The sequence below is a fragment of the Oenanthe melanoleuca genome, chromosome 6 (genome assembly GCF_029582105.1).
Source record: "Oenanthe melanoleuca isolate GR-GAL-2019-014 chromosome 6, OMel1.0, whole genome shotgun sequence".
Classification (NCBI taxonomy): domain Eukaryota; kingdom Metazoa; phylum Chordata; class Aves; order Passeriformes; family Muscicapidae; genus Oenanthe; species Oenanthe melanoleuca.
The window spans coordinates 14,824,001-14,844,452 of record NC_079340.1 but is presented as its reverse complement, the minus strand read 5'-3'; the positions used below and the strand labels follow the sequence as shown (position 1 = coordinate 14,844,452).

General features: G+C 42.6%; 1 protein-coding gene across 7 annotated transcripts in view; it reads right to left on the bottom strand.

The window, feature by feature from the left end:
• CAMK2G (calcium/calmodulin dependent protein kinase II gamma) overlaps positions 1 to 20,452 on the bottom strand; it is a 115,134-nt gene that overhangs the window by 30,409 nt on the left and 64,273 nt on the right. For all 7 annotated transcript variants that reach the window (XM_056494351.1, XM_056494344.1, XM_056494343.1 and 4 more), the window contains exons 4-12: positions 16,892 to 16,946; positions 16,581 to 16,646; positions 13,722 to 13,794; positions 11,064 to 11,166; positions 10,131 to 10,214; positions 9,187 to 9,281; positions 6,537 to 6,659; positions 4,158 to 4,241; positions 3,484 to 3,526 (exon numbers count right to left, since the gene is read on the bottom strand). In XM_056494351.1, coding sequence (XP_056350326.1) covers positions 3,484 to 3,526; positions 4,158 to 4,241; positions 6,537 to 6,659; positions 9,187 to 9,281; positions 10,131 to 10,214; positions 11,064 to 11,166; positions 13,722 to 13,794; positions 16,581 to 16,646; positions 16,892 to 16,946 — 726 coding nt within the window. The remainder of the gene's footprint in view (positions 1 to 3,483; positions 3,527 to 4,157; positions 4,242 to 6,536; positions 6,660 to 9,186; positions 9,282 to 10,130; positions 10,215 to 11,063; positions 11,167 to 13,721; positions 13,795 to 16,580; positions 16,647 to 16,891; positions 16,947 to 20,452) is intronic.

Below are 20,452 nucleotides of genomic sequence, written 5' to 3'. Positions count from 1 at the left end.
TGAAATGGTCTTGTATCAATGCTCTACAGTTTTCCAGGCATGAGATGCTGGAAATATTATTTTTTTCTATCTTTCCCATCTCCTCTACACGTTAAAAGGATTAAATTCTCTCTTAACTTCTAGAAGTTAAGAGTTCTTCTAGAATAAAGAAATACGAAAGCACATGCTGCTAACCCAGTAACTTAAAAACACAATTCTGTTCCTGGCCTAACAAGACACTCTGAAGAGAAACACAAAAGGCCTCTCCTGAGTCCAAGCACCTTTAAGTATTGCAGGAATCTCTAAAAACCTTGCCAACTCTCTTCTAGTAATAAATTTACATTTACTTCTCAGAAGATGTTTTAGGAGTCTCTTACATATGATCTAATCAGTTTATGTACCCGACTGCACTTCTGTATCCTGTAAGTGAATGCAGATCAGATTAGTGCTTGCTTGGATCATCTGAACATCCAAAGCCTCAAGTGAACACCCAAGTAATCCTGTGTGTACCCTGGCGTTACCCTAACAATCCTACAGCAAAACTTAGGTTGCATTGTTCTCTCTTGCAGCTGAATTAACAACCACCAGAGTGTGGAGAGAAGCTACAAATCCCTTATTGTAACCAGGTTTCAACTTCCTGACTTATGATGAAAGGAGTGCAACTGTACTTGCTTTTAACAAATAGCCTACAGATGGCCTGAGATGCAATCTTCTAAAAGAACCACAAACAGCCAATATTAAATGGCTGAATATATCATAACTGGGGAAAGGAACTGGATATCCTTTAACTTAGCTGGCCTGGGGCAAAAGGCACATTGCAAGCAACAAATTACTCCCAAAATAACAAAAAGAAAAATTACTCACAGAAGAAAAGAAACGTGTGTTTTTTGTTTTTTTTTTTCTTTGTAAAAAGCAATAATTTTTGATGGGCTAAAAAGAGAGAGTGCTGCTACAGATTCTTTAGGAATACAACTTGTCACAGGCCTACACAGTGATGGAACTCCGTATTACAACACAGGAGACAGTAATGACAACAAGATTCAGGGAGACTTCTCATATTTCCTGCAGATAGTACGATCATGCCTAATGAATTGATACTGAGGTCACATGAGCCTTCATTTTCCTCTTTGTTCAAAACATCTGTAAAAGAAGCTTTTAGGAGATCTCATCCCCAGGCAGGAAGAAGCTTCTCTCCTCATAAATCTAGTTCCCTGTCTGCTGGGAACGGGACTTTTAAAAACCCACAAAACAGTGTCACCCAATTAGAGAAAATGAAAACCCCTTAAGGGCTTTAGGGAAAGAAACAATTATTACTGCAGAACCCTTCAAGGACAGTAAGATGCCTCTCGTGGTAAGAAAAGTCTGAGCTGTACCCAACGTTCCCACACAGATCTTTTAACTTATTATTTCAGTTAGTATGAATTTCTTCTTTAATTCCAGCAGAGGTATCTACTTCAACTGCAGCCAACAGTTGTAAAAAATAATTACAATTCAATATGCAAAACACAATTGCAATTAAAAAAAGGTCAAGCTCATATTACACAGTCCTGCAAAGAGAACAGCAGTAGATGACCTCACCCCTCTAAAAACATGTAAAAACATAAGGAATTGCTACTGTCGACAGAGACTTTGCATCCAAATTCACAACATCTCTCTCTGGATGGTTTTTCTGAGTGTCTCATACTTGGAGTCACAGCGCATATTCAAAGCAGAACTCAGTGACACTGCAAATCCTGCACTCACTGTGGGCCACCTAGGATTTCCTTTTCTTCAGCTGTTAACTGAAGTGGATCCAGCAGCTTCAGCCCTTGACACAGAGAAAAATGAGTAGAGCAGGCTTTTTCCTCCTCAGTACTAGCTCAGGGATTAAGTGGATGTATAGGTCACACACCATTAAGGAGAACCCTTCTTTCTGGCATTTCATGTACTCAAAATCTTAGCTGTAAGAGGTTTTCTTACCCAAGCACTTCTGCAGCTTCATTAGAAGTGACAACATTCGCAGACTAAAAATTAATCTAAAACTTCTGCTTATAAAAAAAAGAGTAAAACCCCTATTTCAGAATAATCAATTAGTGAAATAAAAACAAGCTGTGTAAATAGAACAAAAACAGTTCACACCAGCAGAAGGCCCAAGAAAATGTTCAGCACTGTATAGGCCTGTGGAAGTCCTGTCTTTGTGCCACAGCTCCTCAAACAGTTTTTTCAGAATCAATCTCAGAAAACAGCACAGAATTTTTAAGTCCTGTAATAGCACAATTGTGGGACAGGTGAATGGATAAAATCACTCTGTCCCTTTAAGGCCAACCTATGAGAAATGCAGTAAAAAGAAAATGCTGTAGCCACAAGTAATGCTGATATATAGGCACAGGTGCACCTGAAAGAACCAACAACAAAATGTTTGGATGTTGCTGAGGGTTGGCCCTTAACTGTGGCATGGTTTCACATAATTTTTTTAATATCACCATACAGAAGGTTAAAAACACTGCCTTGAGTTCACAGAAGAATGTATGCATGAACGTGCACTTTGAATGCTAGCATGATAATTTCACAGAGGTTTTCATTCCAATTACAAGTTTACTGTAACACCATCTAGAATGTAAGTATTGGTATCCACCATTAGTAAATGGCCAGATGAAATTAATACACTTCCACCATCACATAAACCATATAGCAGACTTCCACTTGAAAGCAGCTGTAGTCAGGTGCAATAAAAATCTGACTCATGCATTTAATGATTGCTCTTTTAAAAGAGAAAGAGAATTACAAAGAGGGTAAAGAAAACAAAGTTCCCATAAACCAAAAGCACTTACAAATAGAGGTTTTCCACCCAAATGAAAATGAACACAGATAAGACTGCGTCACCTAGGTGTGCTGAGCCAAGATAATAATCTTGCAAAAAGCATGGATTTACATGTTGAGATTTGCATTTTCAGTAAATGCACTACGTAATGCAGTTGGGTGGGAGCCAGACTACCAGCTATTAAATTTAAAAGGATGAAAACCACTTCTGAGACTCCAAGAAGGAAAACTAATAGCTAGCCACTTCAGACCCATTTTTGATGAGTCAAAGTAATACAATACCCAAATCACTCCTGTCCCTATTCCCACCAGTATTTCTTCCCTGTCCCTGCCCCAGGTCTGAAGGAACACTCCTACCTAATAAGAGCTCTTCACTCCTAGTTTATGATGTGAAAGCTAATGATACCAGCTAGAGTTTCTCACAAGTAATTTGCTAACAAAAGATCATCGGATGTTTATGGAAGCTGACTTTATTTCTGTTTTGTACCAGACTACAATACCAGAATACAAAATGTGCTCCTCTCCAAAGAAATAATTTCCTATTTCACACTGGTCATCAGCTCAGGCAAAGTGATCACCATTACACCATGATGAACTGAAAGCATGTTTCATCCTCTCCCAGTTGACCCCAAAATGGCTAAAATATTCTCCAGCTTATTCACACAAAACAAAACCAAGGAAGGGATGGGAACATTGATGACTTACCTGAAAAATTCCGAGACACAAGCATCGTTGTGAGGATTGCACCCTGTGGGGAAGACAAAGCAGGGATAACAGAAAGTGCCACTTGAGAAAGGGGCTGGGCTGACCCACAGAGAACACAATGCACCAGTTACCGATGCAGGGGTGTACCACTGGTACCCTGAAGAACCATAGTGTATCCAGGATTCCCACATGTGCCTAACATGGGAACACTCACAGTCCTGCTTTCCTAGAGCAGCAACTAGATGCCAAGCAGGATAGCCTAGGAAATCTGTAATGGCACTAAGAATTAAACACATAGCTGCTTCCTGGATTTCACACAGCAGAGAGCTGCTTTGTGCACAGAACAGAGGCTTCGCCCCAGCTGCAAACAGTAACACTAGTACTAGAAGGTGCAGAGTGTTCAGAACTAGAAGTCCCAGAACTAGCTGCTCTATTTCAACTCACTGGCAGAAAGTAGAAGGGGTGAATATGTAGCAGAAGAGGCATGGGAAGCTTAGAGCTTGGAGAAAGAAACTACCCAGCTCCTCAGTACACTACTTTAGTGCCCTGGACTGGAGGATCACATAAGATACTTCTCTAACACTGTAACAGCCATGAAAAAAAGTATTGTTGCTAGGAAGGCACTAACCTCAAGTTCAGAGAACTAAAAACAAGGCAAATTAAGATGTACTTACCTTTAGCTTCCTTCTAGCATTGAACTTTCTCAAGCATTCCACAGTCTCCTGCCTGTGCATCATTGATGCGACGGTGGATCGTTGCTGAAAAACAGGAACAGCAGAACATCAAGAACATACCCATCCCAAATCAGCCAGGGAAGTTCATTCCACTTGCACACAATCAAGACATTCAGGCTGACATAGCCAAGCCTCTCACCATTGCATGGCTGCAAAAAACTGCAACGGGTTCATAGCCTGAGAACTTCCACAAAGACACATTAAATCAAGGTGGGCTGTGACAGGACTGCATCCAAGAAATTTATTACTGAGGTACAGGTGAGAATCAGCGCTCCCTGTTTTTCAGGCACACACAAGATTTAAGATAGTAGGAAGACAAAGCCAAATGAACAATCATACCCATGGAGAATTGAGTTAGAGGCACTACAGAAAAACCTGGGCTGCATTAGTTACAGTTTGAAAGGGAAATTTCAAGCAGTAAGGGAATACTTGTGAGCAACTGCCTTCCTGGACATGGCAACCCCTCTGATTGTAAGAGGTTGACTAGCAGAGACATTGGCATCTTTGTATCAGTACTGCAGAAACAGATTCTCAGCATGTATGAGAAAAGGCCACATATTTCTATTGCACCAATGCAAAAAAAAAAAAAAAAAAAAAAAAACAACAAAAAAAAAAAACAAAAACAAAAAAAAAATCTCTATGTAGTGATGCACATCTGCCATCCACAGCAGACTGGGATCCCATCAGCTGCAAAAAGACAACTTCCCAGAAGTGTTGCAGCCCTTAAGACCACAAGAGGAAATCACAGACTGATACTGCCAAGCATTTAGAGCACATGAGGAAGTCAGTGACTACTGCCAAAGTAGCTGTTGCTCTTGCATAGAACTGCAAGCCTGAAATCCCTTTACAAGGATAATGGGTGAATTTCTAACCTGGCAGATAAGTGTGAACAAAGTCTTCACTAACTTTTTCTTTCTTGGAAAAAATTCTGCAATATCCAAAAGAACTGTCAACTGTGTGTATATTCAGCTAGTTTCATGGGAAGTCTCTGCTTTGATCCTATTGTCAAAGCTGGTCACATACTGCAGCACACATGGCAGCAAGTGGGGAGAATGCAGTCAAAGTGTCCTCAGACAACTGTGATGGTTCCTGTTCCTCCAGCCTCTTCAGGAGAGACAGTGATGTCCATTGCTCAATGTGCACTTAAAAGAATCAGGACACAAACTTCAGAAGTTCAGTGATGTTAAGACACTCAGTGTCTCAGATAAACTTTTAAACTTTTTCAGATTTCTTACAACATTTGCTTTGAGGAGCCATACATATCCAAAAAGGAAACATATGTTGTGCACACAAGGCCTGCAAAGTAAAGGGAAACAACAGGCTTGACAGGAGGCAGTTTCAGCAGTAGCTGACATGGCTGGGAAGTGAAATCAGACTCTCCCTAGCTCAGAGAAGGAAAGTTGCCACAGGGAGTGGGCTATCATAATACAACTTTGGCTACAAGCATTGGGAGAAAAGTTTAATACACAGGAACTGCAACTGAATACAAGCATGAAAGGAGGAAAAAAAAAAAAAAAAAACCAAAACCAAAGAGATGTAGTCTCAGCTAGTGTGAAGTTTTGACTTCCAAGGAGCTTGCATCACTTTACAGCTGACATTCCTGTTAGACAGATCTTCACACCAGTATCTTTAAACTGCTATCTGTTGATTTGTGGTATAAGGACACCACCATCACAGTTTCTTAAGAACAAATGAGCAAAGGAGCACACTAGACCCATCCCAGAATGCTGTGGTATTACTAGAGCATCTGGTTAGACTTAGGTGAAACTATTTCATCCTGCACAGATAAAAGTGCCTTCCCCTACACCCACACTCAGCTGTATTCTGGGATTTCCTTGCCAACTTTGCAAAAGATGAAAAACACTTCTGTGTGAAGTCTGGCAAGGCAGAAACTACATATATAAAATAGCAAAAGATTTTTGCTGACTTCAAGTTTACAGACAGTTAAGCTGCAGCATAGCAGAAATGTCCCAAATATTGCAAAGATGCTATGCCATAAACTGAAGCAGAGATGAGAACAAAATGGCCCTAAAATTTTCATCCAATGCCAAACCCTATTTGACCTTTTAGGATGCTATGGATTGGAAAAGATGTGGACACTATGTACACTGTGGACACTAACAAAATTCTAAAAGAATAAGGGATTATTACTGTGGCAATAAAAGCACCACAACATGAAAAAGTTGGCTTGTTGAAGGTCAGTATCCAAAAAAAAAATCATAATCTGAAATATTTGAAATATGCTGGGTCCTTCAAATCTTCCTGGCACGTCCATTCAAGGTAAACCACAAACCAAGCTGTAATAAGGAGAACACTTACACAAACCCATGGGTGTTTGAGAGCCTGGTCAGCTGTGATGCGCTTCGCTGGGTTTATCGTCAGCATCTGGTTGATCAAATTCTTGGCTTCAGGAGTCACAGTGTCCCACTCAGGTGATGGGAACTAAAAGAGGAAGAAGAAACAGATAATGAACTGAATAGAAATATCTTCTACTAGCAGAAGAGATTCTCCCCTGCTACAAAGCTAAATTCCAGACTTTGCCCTTTTGATACCAGGGCTAACACATTTGCAAAGCCCACTGATTTTTGTGAAAACCCATACTGAAAAAAAATCATCCATAATCCAGCAAATGAATGGTACCAGACAGCAGGACACACCTGTACCATTCACCAGACATAAGCAAGATGATTAAGAGTTTAAAAGCCTTTTAGGAATCACACAGACTTTTGAATTTCTTTCACACTCAACACTCAAAAAAGTAAAGCCAAAAAGTAAAGATCTTTTAAACAGTGTTCTTACATGAAAAACACAGGCACTATCTTTTTTTCACCCCACCTGTCTCTTTCTGCAGCATGCTAAAAGCTCTAACAGCTTATGGAAAATCACAAACAGTTAACTACAGCAAAACTGCATGGAAGCAGAACCCACTAACAGAGAACATCCCATCAGGTACATCTTTCCCATCATAATATGCAATATCCTGGAACAATACCAGTCACTTAGCTGTAGCAACCCACCAGCGAGCTGTTAGCAACCACCTACCATACCAAGATCATTACTTGGGGGGTAAGTGCATGGGAACAGTGCATGGGAATACAGAAGCATGAAAACAAAGAAAAGAGTTTCAATTATTTCAGCTGCTGATCATCCATGAGGGGTAACTGCTTTCTGCTACAATTCCAGTAATGATAAAAATGAGATTTTACACCATCCTGTAGAGGCTTACGTGTGGTATGGATGACAGCATGCTGAGATTAAATCCTATGAATCTACTGCACAAATACAGGTGAACTTCAGAACACAAATATGCTGTTGGGGTAAAACTCCCTGTCTTTAAGTGGGAGAAAAAAATGGATTTATACTCAAAACATTTCCTTACAGTACTACGTTTTTTATTATGCTTTTTTATCACTTTTCTCAGTTGGGTCGTAACAATACACCTGGCTGTATTAGATTTGCATATAATCTCATTTCTGCATTTGCAGGCATCACTAAGGCATTATACAATTTGTTCTGCAAACATTGCAAGAGGATACTCAAAAATCATGATACTGAAGACTCAAACAAGGAAACTTTCCCCGTACCTGAACTGAACTCTGAAGTATTCATGGTAATGTCTTGCAAAACCCCTACCCAACAGCACAAAGTAAAAAAAATAAAAATTCACTGTTTTCACTGTTGCCACTTCCTCTCTGGTCAAGGGAGAACAACAGACTGGTACTGTCCATACAGGCCCCTTGGTGATGAGTAAGGACACCAGGGGCAAGTGCATCAGTAAAATGAAGCAGTTTTCTATCAGGCAAAATGAGTGAAGAATATACTGAAGAATAAGAATCCAAAACCAAAAGATAGATAAGGAGGGATCAGGCACTTCACTCTTCATGATTTACAGAAAGAGCTATTTAATCCCTGAAGTGCTTTGAAAATCCCCATTGATATAATTAGTGCAAAAACACTTCAAATAAGAACAAACACAAAAACTAGAGGGGCAGCAAGGCAAGAGAAGAACACAAGTCCATTTAAGGCCATCAAGTACAACGACATGACTTTGCTTTCACTCAGGAAGCCACTGAACCAGGACACAAGTAGACCTTTGCTCTCACCAGTACTCCTGCTCTCATGCTCTCAAGCACAGAAGCTGGGAGGTTACCAACAGGAGTCCAGCAGAACCTCACCTTTTGGGGTTTTACAAGACAGCCTACAAAATTAACCCCTCAACTTCCTCTTGATATTCATGCCCACAGGCTTTGAGCTAGGATTTCCAGGAGTTCCTTCTTCCCTCTCAAGCCTCTCCTTCAATCGAAGATTTTATGTCAGACATTAAAGCTGTGGTACCCAAACTACTACTATTTTATTCCACCTTTGCTTCCCTCTGTACTAAGCTCCTTGCTATTCCTCTTTCAGATGCTTTTTACACCTCAGCTTTGTCATGCTCTAACATTAAAGTGTCCCATGAACTGCTTGGCTTTTTACCAGAGCCTCCAACATAACCCACCATGCTGAACCCCATCACAAAGCCACCCCTAAAATGGTCCCCACCATTCAGTCCTCTCACTGGGCTCCATGTTTTCCATGGACTACAGCACAGTAAGACTATAATTTAAGCTGTTATTCTACATTCTACATCCCCATATTTTTTATGAGACCTTGACAAAGACCAGCTCCTTTGTCCTATCTTCTCTCTACTCCACTGAAAACATTAGCATTACTAGAAGACACCATTTCCCACCCTCTGCATTTCCCTAACAAGTGTCAGTGTTCTGGTGCCCACTGTGATGCTTTCCACAGATCCCTTCAGTAGACCCAGGCAGGACTGTATCCCAGGCATGAAGACAACGAGGCGTGTGAGCACGTCAAACGTCACTTGGCACAGAAGCTTGGGGCCTGCTGCTGGACGCCAGGTAAGATAGTGCCATGTTTTGGATGGCTTCTACACCCATGCAGGTACTCAGCAAGAAAGTGCCCTTACGTCATAGGCTCCGGCTTTGATCTGCTGATAGAGTTTGTGCTGATCTTCATCCCAAAAGGGAGGGTACCCCACTAGTAATATGTACAGAATCACTCCTGGGAGGGAGAGACACAGATACACTATGGTTAGGCTAATCCGCCATTTACTCCTTGAGCCCCTCTTCCTTCCCTCTTGACAGTCCCCAAGGCAATGATTGCTCCATATCTTCATTTGCCATCATATTTAGCCTTCTGAGATAGCAAAACACAGTACATCTGCTGAACCTCACCCTGGCACTTCATGCTCAGCTCTTAACGCCAGTGCCAGGAGCTAGAATGAGCTGCACCATGTCCTTCTACCCTCCTCTAGGCTACCATGGCTGGCGAGCCACAACTCCCAGCTGCTCTCAGAGTAAGATGAAGCCACATCACCTAAGGTTCCTGGGCAGCAAGGGACATTTGAGGAAGGACTCTCTTTTTAGATGCTCACTGTGCATTGTGTTGGGACAAAAATGACAAAGCTGACACTCCTGGCCTGCAGAGAACCATTTAGTCCATGTCAGGCAACATAGATATGATAAATCTTTAAACTTATCAGTCCCAGATACATTTACACTTACTTCTTTTCTTTAAAAAAAATCATCCCTCTTCAGTATTTCATCTTCTACATAGTTAGTGTAATAGGAAATTACTACAGTTATCTAAACTGACTCTGCTAAGCACAGACAGGTCCTATCTCTTGAGTCTCAAACATCTGATAGATGGCCTGAGGAAAAGATTAGGAGCCAGAATCAAATGAGTTCAAGCTCCCATATTCATTCCATCAAGGTGCTTATCCTCAATTATGCCCTCATGTTTCTACCCAGTAAGAAAGAGCACTGTGCACCCTCCCAGCAACAGGCTACAAGGAATCACTCTTAAATGGAATGATGTTGTTTAAATTAAAACATTTTGTCAGAATCTTACCACATGCCCATATATCCACTGGTTTTCCATAAGGATCTTTTCTTAAGACTTCAGGGGAGAGGTAGCCTGGAGTACCAGCAAACCCTGCCAGAAAATGGATGACATGAAGTACTTACAGTAACCAAGCAGAAGAGATCTTGCCATATCACAAAATCCACTAGTGGTAACTAATAAATTCCAAAACTTGTCTCTTCCACCCTTCACCTCATATTTGCTAGAGCTGTCTCTTTATAAACCAACAAAAAGAGGCAAAACCCCCCAAAATAAAACATAAAATCAGATGGGATCCAGTGCCTGTAAAAAGAGAAAGTAAGAGGGACCATGTCAACCAGCTGGGAACAAACTCGTACGCCAGGCCATACATCGTTACATATAATGGCTTGGAGTTTGAAAACACAAGACATAGATGGGACACATCCAATTGCCAAGTGGTATGGGGAGATCAGGAGAAGTAATTTTCCCAGAATCTCTGCAGCATTGCCGAATCTCAGAGCTGATTTTTAGCCTGAAAAGGTCTCATTTCTAATTATGTTTTAGCTAAACAAAGATAAGGTCAGATCCAAATGTGCCTGAAGAAGGCCAGGTCAAATGCATTTCTGTAACGTGACCAAACAAAATTCCAGATTCTGAGCTGTAGGAAAGTTCAGATCAGGGTCTAAACTTAGCAGCTGCATTCATCTCTGTCACTAGCATCTACTGTAAACTGAGAAGAAAAATAAAGAAACATATAGCCATTTTTTCTGTCTTTATTTATCAGTATTCCCTCTACTGAACCTAGGCTTGTGCCTAAGACCCAGAGGCCATTATGCTTGAAAAAGAAATAGCCAAATACAGAGAAGTGTGCTGGAAGAGCTGAGAGAAAATACTCAGGAGGATGCAACTGAACCAGCCACCAGAAAACAGGGGAGCAAAGCTGGGAAAGCTCAGTCTTACCAAACCAGGCCTGCTGCTCTCCCTGGACTTCTATAGCCAGTCCGAAGTCAGCCAGTTTGACAGCAGCACCCTTACATTTACTCGCTAGTAGTAAATTCTCAGGCTGAGAAGAAAGAAAAAAGAGAGTAAGAATCAAAGACTGACATCCTTGTTAAAACCTCTCACCTAATATTCACATCACTAAATTGCACCTTCTGACTGCATTTAGTATGCAGTACTAAACCTGTTCAGGTGAAGACACAGCAACAGCAATGAATGGCCTTGACCTAGAGAGGCAGAAAATTATCAAGTCTAACACAAATCCTCTGGCTCCTCTATGGGAGCCAGAACCTCTTCCAACCCAGCCCATACATTACATGCTGACACCAGAGGGCACTGGCAGTACAGTTCCTGCAGCACTTAAGCCAAAATTCGATTCTGTCCTCCTCAAAGAGGATAACTGGGGGGAGGGGGAAGAAGGGAGGGACAATGCAGTGATACAATCTGCAGTGATGTTTCTCCCCTTGAACATTAGACAGTCCCCAAGGCACTGAAAAAGTAAATATGACACTAATAAGGGCTGCCAAACACACTGCTGTAATGTGGGAAGCCATCATTTGGCTGGCAGTAGTTTTCATCTCTTACAGAAAAAGCTTCAGCCTCAAACTGGCATAAGCAACACAGCAGTGAGTATTCTTGTAAGCAATTTTTTCATGCTACACATTTACAGCAGCATAAAATACTGTTTTGCTACTGCTGCCATCACCTATACAAGAAGCAGCTATGTCACTTTTTCCATGCACCAGGAAGGGGAGACAGATTTTTGACCCTCACATTTCCACCCTGAATGAATCTCACTCAATAATTCTGTTGTGTTCCTGCAGAAGGTTTTACACAACTCCCAAAACTGGACTGAGACTTGGCAGTTTCCTCTGAAGCACCAGAGCAGCTAGTTACATGGGACCCCCTGAACCCCCAAAGCTTTAAGGTGATGGCTATTATGGCTTTGCAGGAAAATCAACTTAAAGACAGACAGGTCAAACATGGTTTCTCATCCTATCCCATTCTCATCTTTTGTGCAATTCGTATCAAGATGATTTTTTTAACTGTGCAGGACGGAAGCCTGGAAATCCAGAAACAGGAGCTTGTTTCAGTTTCACAAATCTGATAAAGTTCTTTTTTGCTCACTGTTTTCACCCATAGGAACTCTTTACCCTTGTTCTGCCTGATAGGCACAAGATGCTTTGCTCGTAGTTACTACACACTGACCCTGAAGGCCAAGCTTCTGGAAAGGAACTAAATATTAAAAAAAAAGCATAGGAACTTTCATTGCTAAAAAGAATGGTTATTCCTCAGGCCTGGATAGTCTCAGTCAATCAGAGTAAGCAACAGAAGAAACATAGTATCTGCAGCAGGGAGTTTACAGCAGCTGATAAGCTCTGAACAAGTTGCTAGCTTTCCTACAAACAAAACTTTTGGAAGGAAACCAGGATATATTTGAACACATGGAAAACTTCTGTCCTGGAAAACATTATTGATTTTCATAGACTCCCTAATTTTGGGCAGTAGTGTGTCTTGGATATTGCTTTCTCAGGAGCTGGTGCTGGTCTAATCAGGAGCAGCCACAGCAGATCATCTGCATTTTTTCACAGTGTAGTGAATCAGAAGGTCAAAAGTGTTGCATGGGAGTTGTCAGAAACACGAATGGTTCTCCACTAGATCAAAACACCAGAGGAACATTGCCACCAAGCCTGAAATGTGTTTTTACCTTGCTCTCTGCAAAATATTTTTCTACTTTCCCCCTGTACATTGTTTAACAAGCCCAAACCAACACTAGTAGCAGGTGTCATCCTGCATTAATTTAACGGGACTGCTGGTGACCATCAACATTCCCACTTTAGACAGAGAAGGCTCCAGGGCACACAGACTTTACTGCACAAATATCTTCATTCTGGAGCCTGCCCAGCTCCCAGCATGGGGAGTTTAGGTGACTCCACTGCAGAGGCTTAGGGGCTATAAATGTGTTATAATGCATCAAATGATTGATTCATCCAGTATTTAACTGGCCAGCAGTTTTGGTTTTAGATTAAAAGTGCTTCTACTGATGAGAGAAGAAAGAAATAACACAAAAAAATTCTTGTTGAACATCTTTGCCCTAGTGCAGAGGCATGTGTTTGGCAACACTGCAGAATAAAAATATACATGCTCTGTGCAGACAAACTCATCCTGGCAGATTGAACAAAGATTGCTCCAGGTCTCTAGAGATCTCTTCAATCACAAACTAGAAAGTGTCCTTCATCATAATGAATCCTACCCAAGTTTCTCTGGAAGCATACTTCTCTCCAAGATTCACAACTACTCCATCCTGGAGCTGCCCCAGAGAGGCTGAGAGCTGGCAAGGTTCACAAAGACTGAAAGCTTCCTTGGAAGTTCAGCACACCCTCTAGCCCTCTAGAAAACTCTGAAGAAGCAGATTTGTGCTTCAGGAGCCCCTGAACCCAGTTTAAGTTTAAAAAAAACCCAATAAAAAACAACCAAAAACCCCCAAAAAACCAACCCCCCCCCCAAAAAAAAAGCACACAAAAAACCCTGCCAGCTGGCAAAACAATATTCCTGTCTTGCCTCTTCCAATGATCCCCTGACTCCTTTCCTCACACTACAGCTCAGAGGAAACATTACCTTCAAGTCCCTGTGCACAATATCATGCTGGTGAATGTGATTCACACTCTCCAGTATCTGATGAATACAGTGGCTGCAAGATAAAAGGGAGAGACACACAAAATTATGCACACACATTTAACATCTCGTCTCATCCCAGAACTACTTCCCTAACTATTATATTTGTATTAGAGGGCATTCAAGATCTCATGCTGAATCTCTTCATCCTGACCAGTGGATGCTACAGCTCAGCACCATTGCAGCTGAACAACCCCAGCCCCCCAGCAACAGGATGCCAAACATCCTCTCTACAGCAGGACCACAAAGCCTCTTTCCTACCTCCCATCATTTCCTTCCTTCCCTTCCCACTATACTAAGCCTCTCACTTGTTCCTTCAGCCAGCAGTGCCCACCCCACACAGAACAACCAAAGCACGTGAGTATCTTCAAACAGCAGCCGAAATTGTGCAAGCAAGACCAAATTGCTCCAGGAAACATTCCACTGCTAGTCCTGAGCAAAGAATAAACTCTGGGAGAGCAGTAGCCTCCCCCAGCAAATTCAGGATGACGACGCCTGGGCGCCTGCCAGTTTGCAAAGCTTTCAGAGCAGCATCTCAAGCACTTTATATACACAATGTGCACACACACCCGCTTGCTGGGTGCCTTTTAAGTACAGATCCCACTTAAGGGGTTAGTAATCTGAAAAGCAGACTCATTCCGTTAAGTGCAGCATGCTGCACTCCCCCAGCTCACAGAAAACCCTGTCTCTGCCATTCCCGCTGCTGTAAACCACAGGGACAAAATCAAGATGTTATTTACACCTGTCGCATAATGACAGCACAATCAGCCCATGGGTGAGATTCCAGGTTGGAACCTTCTCTTCCACTAAACATTTACTTGACTCCCAAGGTTGAATGTGGAATGGAATAGGGATTTTGACAACTATGGCTGTGCAGTAAGCATGCAGATGTGGACAACTCAGAGAGGTCTATGTCCTCGCTGTAGGATCTCTCAGACCGTTTACTGACTTCTGCAAATCTCAGAGGAACAAATTTGAAATTAGTGAAGTATTTGAGGGAAGGAAAAAGTGCTACAGGAAAGGATGGGAAGAGGGTGAGGAGGTGCAGCACTGTGTATTTGCTACCCCCACCCCTCTGGAGCTGGCAGTATGATCCTCAGGGTCAGAATCCATGAAAACCTCCCTGCTCCCAAAACAAAAATGTATAATTAGAACAGAGCTGAGTCTGAGCGAGAGAGATTTTCTGGCCAAAAATGGCAAAAGTGTGAGGTGTCCCAGGCGAGCCAAACACGGCAGATTGGCACGGACCTCGCTCCCTCGCTCTCTCAGACTGCTCTGGAATTCAGCACAGCATGGGGAGAGAAAGGGAGGAGTTTCACTCTGTCATCTTGTGGGCACTTGGAGACCTGACCAGCTGACAGTCAGAAGGCTGAGCACCCTAAGGAGGGCTCACAGAGCAACAGACAGTCCTCCTTTTCCCCTAACCCTGCCATAATTTTCCTGAGCAGTGTCAGTCACTGACAGCTTTCGAGCACTTCAGGGAACAGGCACTGGCAAGAGGAACAGTGGAAGGATTATGATTGATAACCTCAAAACCTCCCAATTTCAAGGCAGAGTGGCATGATAGACTGTGTATCCATCTGAGATGCTGTGCCTACAAGATCTGTACACTCCACAGAAAACATCTATGGGGCTCTCAGACCTCTCCGCCAGGAGCTCCAGCAGAGCTGATGAGCTCACTGGCCTTCCCAACCACTATATGGCTCCTGGCAGAACATGCAGGGCAGTGCCTCATTTGAAAGCCTGCAGTGCTGTGAGTGAGCTATGGGGAAGGGCAATAAGTGCCTGCAGACTCCATTAGCAGTACCTACACCAACACCCCAGGCCATGCTCTCTTTCATTCCCAGCACTCAGTACTGCCCACCAAGCCCAACCTGCCACAGTACCCACTACTTCCTTCTTATCCTCTCTTCTCATGGCTCCTCTGATTTCTGCTTCACAAAGGGTTAGTATGGGATGAGAACATGACTGCAGAATAAGCAGGGTGAAATGTCACCACTGGGCCACTCCCAAGCCGTACAAAAGCAGAACAGGAGTGGCCTAATCCCAGCTTTGATTCCAGATGCTGCATGTCCACAGATGGATGGGTCAGACAACACCCTCAGCTACTGCTGCACTTAACACCCACACTGTATAAACAGGGACAAACACGTGCCACTTCAGGAAACTTACACGTGGGAGAGAGGGGACATATTCAGGAACAGAAGGGCATAACTCTAAATCTTTTTAGCATTAAAATATGAAGGTTGCTCTGTCATATTATGCCTTCCATCACTGCACTGATCAGCTGACAGTCAGAAATGGCTTCAGAAAAACACAGAAAAACAGCCTCCAAAGCCCCCTCTCCTCACTGCCCTGTAAACCACTACCTAGACACAGGCAAATTGAATGGATCTGCCCAACAGCAGTGGCACATCACTGGAAAATCCTACTAGAAGAAGAAGCCAAGCAGGCAGCATCCTCACAGCTCTCCTCTATACTTACTCAGTAAGGACACACTGTCACCACCCACCAAAAAGGACAGGTAGATAAAGCTGCTAGCAGTGGCTCTCCCAGCAAAGAGCACAGTATCTGCAAGTGGCAGAGACAGCAATGTCTGCAAGTGGGCAAGGGCTAGAGCTGTACTGAGTCAGACTGTCTGGTGACAGTAAGTTCACACTAATAGCAGAAAGAGGATTTGTTTTATCCAGACAAGGGGCAAGAGTGTTAGAACAAAGCCACACGCAGATCAGCAGTCAGGAAACTCATTCCACTTGTACATGTACATGGAACATGCATGGAAGGGTCTGGAAACAGTCTTACCTGGCATCTGCTTCACTGTAGTATTCTCTAGCAACGATATCCTCAAAGAGCTCCCCACCAGTAACCCTGGAGTGCAAAAGAACAAAGGATGTTACAGAGCCCATGCCTGTGCAGTTAAAGGCTGCACAGGATGTAATGGTCACCCACCCGAGCCCTTTGCCACAGCCTGTGTGGGATACTGGGTTACAGGGGAGCCAGGGCAGAGCTCCACACCAGCACCAGCACTGAGCCCTTGGACTGCCTTTTCACCAGCAGTGTACAGGACATGTTGACACTGCATCACTAGTGAAACATCAGAAACAGACACTTACAGATCAAAGACGAGGTAATGGAAACCTTCTTCTGAAATACTGTCATGGAGTCGCACTGCAAAAACATAACCAAGAATTGGAGATTTACAGAGCACGCAGCAAATATGACACTTCTCAAGTCAAACTCACGCACACAACCAAGTTCTCCCTCAGCCCACTCAGTCTATTAATTCCCCATGCCCTTTACTCTGTGTGCTCCCTTAGTGACCTATTTCCTTCCGTTATCTCAAAGGAACAGATGGGTGTCCTGCACACACATTCACCCCTCACCAGCATCAAAACAAGCTCTGAGTATCTCTGACCTCCTGTTCATTCTTCCTCTCTAATGTTTCAGCACCCTCCTTTTGCATCTGCCAACTTTTTCCTATATGCTCATATTTTGGCATCTCTCCCAATCCATATTTCCTAAAACAAACCTTTTTCCAAGTCCTGAAAGAAGCCCCCATCCATAAATAAATCCATAAATTGACTTCTGACCCTACCTACATGTCAGTACCATTAGTCTCCTTTGTGCCATTTACCTGTAAGGCTCATCAATGTTCTCTTCTGTTACTTCTTTTTCCCCACTTCATACTGACTTAAGTTGTAAATCCTTACACAAAATTCAGAACTAATTTCTTGTCTCATTTTTCTGACCTGCTTGTTTCCAAAGACATTATTTGATCCCATTATACTCGTCAAAATTTCATCCACCTCCAGCTATCCCTCCTTAACTCTGTTCCTATTACCTAAATTAACTCTCATCTTTTACCGTTCCATGTCCCAGGCCCATGATGGGCCACTATCCCCTGATATTTTGGGATCTCTGAGGTTCTGTTCTCCTTTGCCTATGTTATACACAGGCAGTAACTATTGTATCTATGCATTCAGCATGCTGCCATTCCCTCTTATCTGAAGCAAAATCTCCATTTCTTTGACCATTCTTGGATACCTAGGCACCACTGTAACCCAAGAGGAGAAACTTCATATAGCTATATAAACCCTACTTTTTGCTTTTTTCCTCTGCTGCAGATCTTCACTCTTTTCCCTGCCAATCAGTCACAAGTCAGCAATTCTCTTTGACTCAATTCCTAAACCTTCACATCCTGACTAGAACAAGATGTCTTCTTCCCACGACCACCTATACTTTTTGCCTATTGATTCACCCAAGTAAAGCCACTTGCTGAGACAAGACTGGTTCTCAGTCACTTTAACACCTTGTAATTGAGTATTGACCAAAGTAGTGCTGACCGTTCTCATCGTTACAAGAAAAATCTCATTATCCTGCTCTGTCTCTTCAATGGTACTTTTGCCTCTCTTCCCTATCCTCCATTCTCTCCCACATATAATGCAGGTCATCTGCCTTGATTTTCCCAGTATCATGATTTTCTCTCTGTCAGTATCAAGTAGTCAGTTTACACCTCTTATCAGTGCATGACGTCAGCTACCATCACTGTCTTAGGAACATTTCAAACTGGCACTTGGCACATATGGAACAGCTTTTGCACATGTTGTCAATGCTCTTCTCTACTCCTCCTTGCACCTCTCCTTTGTTAAGGCACCCTTCCACATGCATGCAAAGACACTCGAATCCAGAAAAGAGAGTAGCACAGATGTGCAGAGACCACTGCCAGTACCCTTCCTCAGAGGATTTAATTATTTCCTTGTTCTTTTTGCCTGTTGATTCCCATATTTTTCCTCCCTTTTTTTGCAAACTCTCTGACCTAATCCCTTGGCCAATTTCCTTTCCTTAGAATTTCTACTGCATATCTAACTGCAGGGGTTTGGGAGGAGCACTCCGTCCAGCAAAATGCTGCAAACAAGCCAGTACAGCATTCAGGTGCAACATGCCGTCCCTAAAGTGTGAGAACAGACACATCACCCTGAGGAACTAGGTCCCGTAAATCCCTTGCTGCAAACAAAAAATTATTCCAAGTAAGCAGTTTTAGTTGGGTTTGTATTAACTTTACTGCAACACAAATTTGTGTTTACAAGAAAACCTGCCTCCTGAGCACTTGGCAGAAACCAGCAGAGGTGGCATTACAAAAATACAAGTGAGGAGAAAGGTATTTCCTAGGAGAGAAGATTTCCACTGAAGATTGGAAAAAGGATGGAAAGTAGTTGAAAAAGAGCCTTGGCTTTCCAGTCCAGGGCAGTTTTCACTCCAGTGAAGACTGCTTGAGGTGAAAGCAGAAAAAGCTGAAGCCCAGAACACAAGAAGTAGTCTGCAGAGAGACCTTATGAACAGATGGAGAAACTTCAAAGATAGCTCAATGTACTACCAAGGTCATGTTTGGTGACGCTCAGTGGTCATGAGAAAGCATTCTCCTTTGTCTGGCACCAGAATGGTCACCAAAACACTGACAGAACAGCAAGCACAGAGGAGAGTGGCATGAGTGACATCAAAATGGAGTAGTATAGCCATTAGCATGCTGAGAACAGTGGCCTTGAAAAAGACATGCAAACATGTCAGCAGGTAGAAGTGAGAAACAGTGAACAATAAACTTTGATGCAAATATTAGGGCAGCAAATTACATCAGAAAAGAAAACACAAATGTACTGATTGGTGTATTTCTTTGTCCCAAGGGAAGCAATTTTGTCAGCTACATTATTAAAATGGAAGGAAGTAGCAATTCAGCTAGCAGAGACTGGCAGAGGAAGCAAAAAGAGCCTTCAAGGACAGTAAAACACTACTTGCATCCTTAGGTGAGGAACCATGACAGGATGACAGAGACAGTTCATAAATACTGACATTGTGCACCACCCTAGGGCTGCACGGCAAAAGAGGGCCTTGAAGGCAGGACACAGGTCATTAACTTAACAAGGGAGCTGCCTCCTCACAACAGCCCACAATGATGCTTGAACAAAATCTGCCTGGGATTTCATCTGCTGAGGTAACAAAACTCAGGGAGTAGTGGTAGAATAGCAAAACTCAAAAAAGCTGAAGAAAAATTGCACTGGGCACCACCACCTTGCACAGGAATAATTAGTGACAGCTCAGAATAGAAGGCTTTAAGTGTGGAGGAGGACAGCAATGAGGGGAGTCAGAAAGGATTTAAAAAAAAAAAAAAAAGTCTGAATATACCAAAATTGTTGTGACTCAATTCTAGCTCTAACTTCATACTGATGCACAAGAACAAAAGCAGTACCCAGCAGCAGAAGAGAAATAAAACCTAGTGTCCTTCCCCCCTGAAGTTTTGCTTATCCACCCTTCTTCAGAGCCACAAGAGCTTTCCTGACTAGCAAAGAGACAGTAATGGGCAGCTCCAAGGCCATGGTTCATTCTACTGACATGCAAAGTTAAGACACCTGGTTTTCTACTACAGTGCTAGCATCCCCATCCCTAACTAAGGGATGATTAGCTTAAAAACATGACCTCCCTTTTCCAAAACTACTCAGCTAGTCCCTGAAATGGTATATATTCAGAAGTAACTGAATAATAAAAAACATTTTTAAAGCTTCTGCCCCTCCTCTCCACTTTGGTGATTCACAAATAAGATCCACATTGGGTGATTCGCCACATTCAGCACGAAGATACACAAACATCAGAAAACATCTGATATCTTCACTATGAGGACAGTA